Genomic DNA, 9447 nt, shown 5'->3' on the forward strand with positions numbered 1-9447 from the left:
CAAAAAAAAAAAAAAAAGAAAAGAAAAGAAAAAAGATTAAAATTTGCAGATTTAAAAACAACAAATTTCCACCTTATGCTTCAAGTTCCAACATACATTATCTCCCAGGTAGTAAGGCACCACCCAGTGTGAAGAAACGTAACCCTAACTTAGCCAAACTATAATGAAAAGGAACCATAATCAGAACAGAATAAGACAGGGGCAAGGAGGTGGGAGAAGGATATAATGCACAGAATCAAGCAAGCTAAAAAGAAAAGAAAGGTAATAGAAAAAAAGTAAAAAGGTACAATGAAAGCCATTAATAAAACAAACACAAGACATGGCAGCACAGAAAAAAACTGAGAGCAGAAAATGCCATCCACATGACATATATCATATCTTACCTTTTCAAAAGAAAAGACCCAAAAGATGCAGGAATAAGCAAACATTAACCAGGCTAGGTTCAAAGCTCACAATCCTTGTCCTCAGGAAAATAAGCAGAATTACATATACTTACATGACCAGGTCAATCTGCCATGCCATCTTGCCTTAAACCTCACAAAAAGAAGAATGTGAGGGAGTCAACTGCTACATAACCAAATTTAGAAATCTGTGGAACTCTAATTTAGGGGGGGATTTAAAAGACTTACTGTGGGACCTGTATTTGGAGGTGATGATTTTTCCGTGCACACAGACAATAAAGAGTGGGAAGGCATCTGGGAGGACATCAGGGTTGGCATCTCTGTGCCACTGTCCAAGTTCAAAGCTGAAAGCCCAAGAGTATGATGCCCATTGAGCTCACTGACACTGCTTTGGGTGGAAGGCTTTTGGGAATTCTGGAACATGCCACTGCGGAGGCAGGATGTGCTATGGAAAGTGCTTGCCAGCTTGGCTGTCTTCTGACTGTTGTCATCAGAGTCAAGTTTAGGGAAGGACAGGGATTTGATATTGCTTACTGCAGGGATGGGGGGGAGGGACACTTTGGAAGACAGCGACATCTTTTCACAGTTGCCCAACTGTGGTAAGGTTATAAAGCCATTGGGTTTATGAAGAGGCTTGAAGTCTAGGGTCGCCCGCTCCAAGGATGCCAGAACCTCCTCATCCTCTAACATAGACCCAGAACCTCCTCTGGGTAAGTTATTGTCCAATAACTGAGCCACAATGGGTCCAGTGGTTCCTACCAAAATATTTCTCAGTTCTTCCTTCTCATCAATAGTTTTTAATTCCAGATTATCGAATGGGTCTTCTTCACACTCAAAGTCAGCAGGATTGAAATCTGCCTTTGTGTGGGGTGGGCTGAGAACTTTCTGTTTCATGGCACTACTGCTGACCCGAGTTGGGGTGAGGATGCTGTTGTGCTGTAAGCTGGCAAGGATGGGGTTAATAGGAGGTGGCATTGTGGCTCTACTGTGAGTCTTGGTAATGCTCATTTTACTATCGCCCTCTGGGCCACTCTGTGAATTCACTTTAGCTTCTGCTTCCTCAATCTTGCGCTCTGCTTCCCGCTCAGCTTCTTGGATTTTCTTAATATCTTCAGCCCACTCAATGGTCTTCTTTTCCAAGGAGAAGTCATACTGTAAAGATATAGCAAAGAAAGGTGTGAACCCAGGTGGCCACCCTTCCCTCACCCATTCACTCCTTCCTCACTCTTATAAAGAATAGAACTGGGTGAGGCATATGGAATGATCCCTACTCAGGAAGAGTGAGGTTTCCAATATCCTTGTGAGATTCAACCAAACTATGTTTCCAGATTACTTCTAAAAATTAACTAGAAAGAGTTCCTAATACCTCTAATCCTACATACCAGGCAAAATGTACCTAACCCTTCTAATCCTATATACCAGGTAAAATGTAACTACCCCTTCCCTTGCTTCTCTCCCCTCAGGCCATCTCCCTTACTAGAATTCTTCACTGGAGGCTCAGGTAGAGTTCAGCCACTTCCTCTATGAAGCTTTCCTACTGGCCCATTCCTTCTTCTAAACTTCTACAGCATCTGTCTCTATCAGTCATTTGATACTGAGCACATGTCATCACATGTAGCACTGATCTTTAATCTCCCGTAAGCAGCTAACCCTCTTTGGGTCTCTACTATCTAGTACCCAGCACACAGTCCTAAACAGATCCTATGCTCAGTAATGATAGGCCTTGACATTTAAGAAACATAAAATGCCATGCATGATTCTAAACATTTTTTTTGTATTAACTCCGTAGATTTTCTCAACAACCATTTAAAGTAACTATTGCTGTCCTAACTTTACAGAAGCTAACCCAAAGTCAGAAAGCTAGCAAGAGGGAAAGCATAGATTTGAAACCACTCAGTCTAAATACATTATACTCCCCCCCCCCACCCCATATCAACCTATTGCCCTGGATAGAGGGCCGTGGCATCAAAGCTCACAGCAATCTCCAACTCTTGGGCTCAGCGATCCTTTTGCCTATTGTTGTTCTATTTTTAGTAGAGACCAGGGGTGGGGAGGGGGGTGTCTCACTCTTGCTAAGCCTGTGAGCTCAAGCAATCCACCTGCCTCGGCCTCCCAGCGTGCTAGGATTACAGGTGTGATACATTATTCTCGTAAACCACTTTCAACTAGATTATAATTAACAAGTTATACTCAAAATACAGGAAAACTTATTAAGAAATCCAGACATTCAGACTGAAATTTTACAGAGCAAATTACACCAAGATTTACTTCATGGCTGCTTAAAATACCTTAAACTATATTTCAATTTACAAAAATTGTATTTGTATACTTAAAAGAAATATATTTATTATATAAAGCAAAATTCCCACAGACAGGAAAAAAAAAACATCCTTAGCTTTCATTTTAAACCACCAGCGCTAAACAATGTGTGCATGTTCAAGGTTGGAGACACATTACAGGTGGAAAAAAAGACAGGAGAAAGAGAGAAAAGAAGTCTAACATTCTGAGACAAGGAGACAAGCATTTTATTTTATTTTTTTTCTTTTTGAGACAGAGCCTCAAGCTGTCCCCCTGGGTAGAGTGCCGTGGCATTACAGCTCACAGCAACCTCCAACTCCTGGGCTCAAGCGAGTCTCCTGCCTCTGCCTCCCAAGTAGCTGGGACTACAGGCGCCCGCCACAACGCCTGGCTATTTTTTGGTTGCAGCCATCATTATTGTTTGGTGGGTCCGGGCTGGGGATTCGAACCCGCCACCTTAGGTGTAAGTGGCTGGTGCCTTAGCCGGTTGAGCTATAGGCACCGAGCCGAGACAAGCATTTTAGATAGATGAAGCATAAGCATTTTGGATAGAAGAAGCATAATAAAGAGCCCCCTAGTCATCCCCAGGCCTTTCAGCTTCAAGTAACACAATAGAAACCTAGCAATGCCTATGTCAAGAAGTTAACTTAAATCCTTCAGCCAGTTGCTGTGCCCCAGAAAAACACATGATGGATCACTGTGTGTCCTTTCTACCACTAATGGAACAGTGAGAAATACTGCTGCTTTTAACCGAGAAGGACATCCAATTTCGCAACTGGTTTGCTCTAAAAAAAACCTGAGGGAGTAACCAACTTCCTAAAGCTTATAAACATAGCTGTCTGAAGTTTTACTCAAACAATTGGAAATTTCTGTCCTTGTCTAGAAAAAAATTTTTGAGCTTTTGTTTTTTAACTACAAAAGTAATGGAACATAGAGAAAAATATACCAGGTAGGAGAAAAGTAGAAATATTAAAGTAAAATTTAAAAATAGTAGAGATATCTCTTTTATATTAAAAAAAGTAAAACTTAAAAAAAGAATGTAGAGTACAGTAATAAATAATAACATCATGTAGCATTGAGGGAGTACCAGGAACTGGAGTTAGCATTATAAATACATCATTTTATCTAATCCTTATAATAACCTTAAAAGCTAATTAGCCCCCATTTTACAAATGAGGAAGTAGTCTGGAGAATTTGAGAAATTTAAGATTACATAACTATTACGTGGCAGTTCTAGCCTAGCCCATTGTGAGTGATACCACTTGCTGTTTTAAACCATGACACTAGGCTGGGTGTGGTGGCTCATGCCTGTAATCCTACCACCCTGGAAGGCCAAAGTGGGTGGATTGCCTGAGCTCACAGGTTTGAGACCAGCCTGAGCAAGAGCGAGACCCTCATCTCTAAAAATAGCCTGGCACCTGTAATCCCAGCTACTCGGGATTCAAGAATCACTTGAGCCCAAGAGTTTGAGGTTGCTATGAGCTATCATACCACAGCACTGTACCAAGGACAACAAAGTGAGACACTGTCTCACAAAAGCAAACAAACAAACAAACAAAAAAAAAAACATGACATTCGGAGTGGCCCACACGATTGTGGCCACCACCACCCCATTCAATTGAAGTTTTCTGGATCCTGCAAGCAAGAGCTAGGCATGTTTTACTGGCTCACTTTAAAGAAAGGTTAGCTTGGGCAGCGCGTGTGGCTCAAAGGAGTAGGGCGCCAGCCCCATATGCTTGCTGGAGGTGGCAGGTTCAAACCCAGCCCCAGCCAAAAACTGCAAAAAAAAAAAAAAAAAAAGGAAAGGTTAGCTGGAAAATTCAGTTTGCTGGGCGGGTGCAGAGGCTTATAACTGTAAAACTAACACTCTGGGAGGTTGATGTGAATGGATTATTTGTGCTCAGGAGTTCAAGACCAGCCTAAGCAAGAGCAAGATCCCATCTCTACTAAAAATAGGAAAAAAACTAGTCAGTCATAGTGCTGCATGCCTGTAGTCCTAGCTACTCCAGAGACTAAGGCAAGAGAAATTTTCAAGCCCAGGAGTTTGAGGTTGCTGTGAGCTATAACACTCTACCCAGGGTGACAGAGTGAGACTCTTGTCTCAAAAAAATAAAAATAAAAACACTGAGTTTGTATTGTCATGTGAGAGGGACACATGATACTATGCCTGGCTAATTTTTTTTCTGTTTTTAGTAGAGATGAAGTCTTGCTCTTGTTTATGCTGGTCTCAAATTCCTCGAACACAAGCAATCCATTCACCTCAACCTCCCAGAGTACTAGGAAGCTTCAAGCCATCTGTCTAAAGCTCTAGGTCTGACTGGTCTCTAGTTAGGGAGGAGACCAGCACCAACATCACCACTTGATACCCCAATGGAGACCCCAGGTAGTCAAAGTTTAAGGGTATTTTGTGTAATTAGAGAAAAAAAAATATTTCAAATGGCCCATACAGAAATGGAACTCATAGTCTGATCTTCTCTTTCATCATCTGTAGGTGCTATAAGCACAGTAAACACAATATCATGAATTTATCAGTTTTTCAGACTGATCAAATGGGAAATTTCCTGCAAAGTGTGAATCAACAACATTTAGGATTCAAAACAAATTTTCTGAATGCATCAATGAAGTAGTAAATAATATGAGAAACAAGATAGAATGTTTCTGAATCTTACTGTTGATAGCATCATGCACATAGAAGGTTTTTGTTTTTGGAGGGTGGGGGTGGTTGAGACAGAGCCTCAAGCTATCCCCCTGGGTAGAGTGCTGTAATCACAGTTCACAGCAACCTCCAACTCCTGGGCTTAAGCAATTCTCTTGCCTCAGCCTCCCAAGTAGCTGGGACCACAGGCGCCCACTACAATGCCTGGCTATTTTTTTGGTTGCAGCTGTCATTGTTGTTTGGCGGGCCCGGGCTTGATTCGAACCCACCAGCTCTGGTGTATGTGGCTGGCACCTTAGCCGCTTGAGCTACAGGCACCAAGCCCACACAGAAGGTTTTTAATGACTATTCATTATTGCCAATAAAAAATATCTCAGGCAAATAGGAATAAGAACTTTACAAAGTAAATCTGTCTCTCTTCTGGCCCAATGAAGTCTCCATATACAAAATGAATATCAACTCAGTATTCAAAAACACATAAGATGCTAGACATCATCAGTCATCAAATCAAATCAAAACCACAATAAGAGACTTCATACCCACAAAGCATGTATATAATCACCTCTTGGGGGCGGGACATAATTTTAAGAGGGACTTTAACAAATGCAATCAGTGTAACCTAATTCTCTATAACCTCAATGAATCCCAAACAATAAAAAAATTTTTTGAAAAAAAACCCAAAGACTTAATAACAAGAGTTGGAAAGATGTGGAGAAACTGAAGACTTGTGCAGTGCTGTTGGACTGTAAAATGGTGTTGCCATTTTGGAAAAGAGTTTGGAGGCTCCTCAAAATGTTAAACATAGTTACCATATGACCCAGCATATGCACTCCTATGCATACACCCCAAGAAAACTGAAAACACACACAAAACTCTATATATAAATGTTCACAGCAGCATTATTCATAACAGCCAAAAAGTGGTGACTACCAAAATGTCCATCAATTGATGAATAAACAAAATGTGGTATATCCATTGAGCACAATATTATTTAGCCCATAAAAATGAATGAAGTACTCACCTCATTCATACAACATGCATAAACTTTGAAAACATTATGCTAAGGGAAATAAACCAGTCACAAAAGCTATATATAAACACTGTAGGATTCCAATTATAGGATATAGCCAGAATAGGCAAACCCACAGAAACAGACAGTAGACTACTAGTTGGTACAGGCTGCCAGGGATGGGAGCATAGGAAGTAACTTTTAATAGGTGCTAGGTTTCTTTTTGAGATAATGAAAATGTTCAGGAATTAGACAGTAATGATGGTTACACAACTCTATGAATATACTCTATAAATATACTAAAAACCACTTCTGTATACCTCAAAAGGGTAGATTTCATGCTGTTATTAAAAAAGGTAACTAAACTTCTCTGTGATTACTCACTGCATACTCTGAAAGATAAAACAAGGAATACTTTATATACAGTAACCTAGAGATGCCTTAGTGCAGTGGTTCTCAACCTTCCTAATGCCACGACCCTTTAATACAGTTCCTCATGTTGTGGTGACCCCCAACCATAAAATTATTTTCGTTGCTACTTCATAACTGTAATTTTGCTTCTGTTATGAATCACAATGTAAATATCTAATATGCAGGATTATTTACAGGTCACGACCCACAGGTTGAGAACTGCTGTCTTAGTTAATCCCACAGAAACAATGACAAATGCAACAACAACAGCAACAAAAATAGCTGGGCATTGTGGTGGGCACCTGTAGCCCCCAGCTATTTGGGAAGCTGAGGCAAGAGAATTGCTTAAGCCCAAGAGTTGGAGGTTGCTGTGAGCTGTGACATCACAGCACTCTACCAAGGGCAACATAGTGAGACACTGTCTCACCAAAAAAAAAAAAAAAAAAAAAAAAAAAAACTCCTTTTCCTGATCTTAAATCACACAAAGAGTCAGTATTTTACTTTTCTGTGTGACTCCACTAAAAAGGTAAGCACTCTTATGGGTAGTAAGTGTAATGATTAAAGCATTTATCTCTATCCTCAGTACCCAGTAGAACACCTCTCAAAAGCAGGCATTCAGTGAATGTGTACTGCAGAAAGGCAGTTACACAGGGCTATTTGCTACTTTCAAGAAGCAATTCAGTACATTATACATAAATGGGCTTTAAAGAGAGATACTTAAGAAAGAAGACCTCAAAAGCAAAACATCAAAACACAATCTAGAAGAATAAATAAATCTTAACAGATAGTTTTCAGTATGGTGGGAAAGAGCATATTGGGGATAACAGCTCTTGATAAAAATCAGGGTATAGGAAAGTAATGTACAAGGTATGCCAACAGATTGCTAGTCACTTGGTTTGGAGGTGTACCTGAAAGAAGGGATGAGCTAAGGTATTCTACCACAATGTTACATCTAGACTTGACTCAATAAGGACTGGTGAATCTCTATTTGAACAGTTTTGTACAGAGATTTGACAATTTAAAACTTTTAAGAGTATTATTCTAGAAACTGAAAACAGAAAGAAAATGCTGCAAGCAGAAGGGCCAAATAAAGAAGCTACTGCAATAACCAGGTGAAAAATGAGGTAGGATGGAAACACAGTGTAAAATACATCAAAATAAAAACATTACCTAACTTGAGTGACTAAGAAGAAAAGGAGGACATTCACAGAAAAAAGAAAAGAGGTGAATGTGCAAGTTGCATGGACAATGGGGATTTGTTTTATGCAAGGCACAGAGCCCCAGGTACATACAATCTAACAGATTATACAAAATATGTGTGTAAAATATATGCGTGCGCATGCACGTGTATGTATAACACTGTGAGCCAGGCAGTAACAAGAGCTATAAGATATATAAATGAAAAGATAGAATACATTCATGCATCACCTGATGGGGATATAATCTAAGAAGTGCATAGTTAGACAATTTCATCATTGTGTGAAACTTTTTTTTTTTTTTTGAGACAGAGTCTCATTTTGTCACCCTTGGTAGAGTGCTGTGGCATCACAGCAACATCAAAGTCTTGGGCTTGAGCAATCCTTGTGCCTCAGCCTCCCCAGTAGCTGGGACTACAGAGGCTTGCAGCATCATCCAACTAGTTTTCTTTTCTATTTTTAGTAGAGAAGGGGGGTCTCACTCTTGCTCAGGCTGGTCTCAAACTCCTGAGCTCAGGCGATCTTTCCACCTTGGTTTCTGAGAGTGTTAGCTACAATTACAGGTATGAGCCACCATGCCTGACGTATGAACATCTTAACAGTGTACTTACACAAACCTAGATGGCATAGCCTATTGCTTCTTGGCTACAAACCTACATTGCATATTACTGTAATGAATTTTGCAGGCGACTGTAACATAATGGTAAGTATTCATATACATTCTATCTAAACATAGAAAAGGTACAGTAAACATAGGGCATAAAAGATCTAAAATGGTACACCTGCATAGGACACTTACCACAAATGGAGCATGGAGGACTCAGTAAGTGAGGAATGAGTGAATGTGAAGGCCTAGGACATTACTGTACCCTACTGAAGACTCCATAAACACTGCACACCTAGGCTACACTAAATTTATAAAAAACAATTTTTTATTGCATAATAAACTTTAACTTATTGTAACTTTTTACTTTATAAACTTTTAAAGCTTTTTAACTTTTTGACTCTTTTGTAAAAACATTTAGCTTAAAACATGAACACACTGTATAGCTATACAAAAATATTTTTCTTCATACCTTTATAAGCTTTTTCTACTTTAAAAATGTTTTTTTTTAACTTTATAAACTTTTTAATTAAAAACTAAGACACACACACACATTAGCCTAGGCCTACACAGGGTAATCATGAGTATCACTGTCTTCCACCTCTACATCTTAGCCAGCTGGAAGGTCTCCAGGGGCACTAACACCCATGGAGTTGTCATCTCCTATAGTAACAATGTCTCCTTCTGGAATACCCCTGAACACCTACCTGAGGCTATTTTACAGTTAACATTTTTTTTTTTTTTGAGACAGAGCCTCAAGCTGTCCCCCTATGTAGAGTGCCACAGTGTCACAGCTCACAGCAACCTCCAACTCCTGGACTTAATCGATTCTCTTGCCTCAGCCTCCCAAGTAGCTGGGACTACAGGCACCC

The 9447-nt window shown here is 39.9% G+C and overlaps 1 protein-coding gene across 1 annotated transcript in view; it reads right to left on the reverse strand.

The window, feature by feature from the left end:
- UBAP1 (ubiquitin associated protein 1) overlaps positions 1 to 9447 on the reverse strand; it is a 73230-nt gene that overhangs the window by 12760 nt on the left and 51023 nt on the right. The window contains exon 4 of the mRNA XM_012811683.2: positions 630 to 1553. Coding sequence (XP_012667137.2) covers positions 630 to 1553 — 924 coding nt within the window. The remainder of the gene's footprint in view (positions 1 to 629; positions 1554 to 9447) is intronic.

This window comes from Otolemur garnettii, unplaced genomic scaffold (genome assembly GCF_000181295.1).
Source record: "Otolemur garnettii isolate 467f Iridium unplaced genomic scaffold, OtoGar3 scaffold00172, whole genome shotgun sequence".
NCBI lineage: Eukaryota > Metazoa > Chordata > Mammalia > Primates > Galagidae > Otolemur > Otolemur garnettii.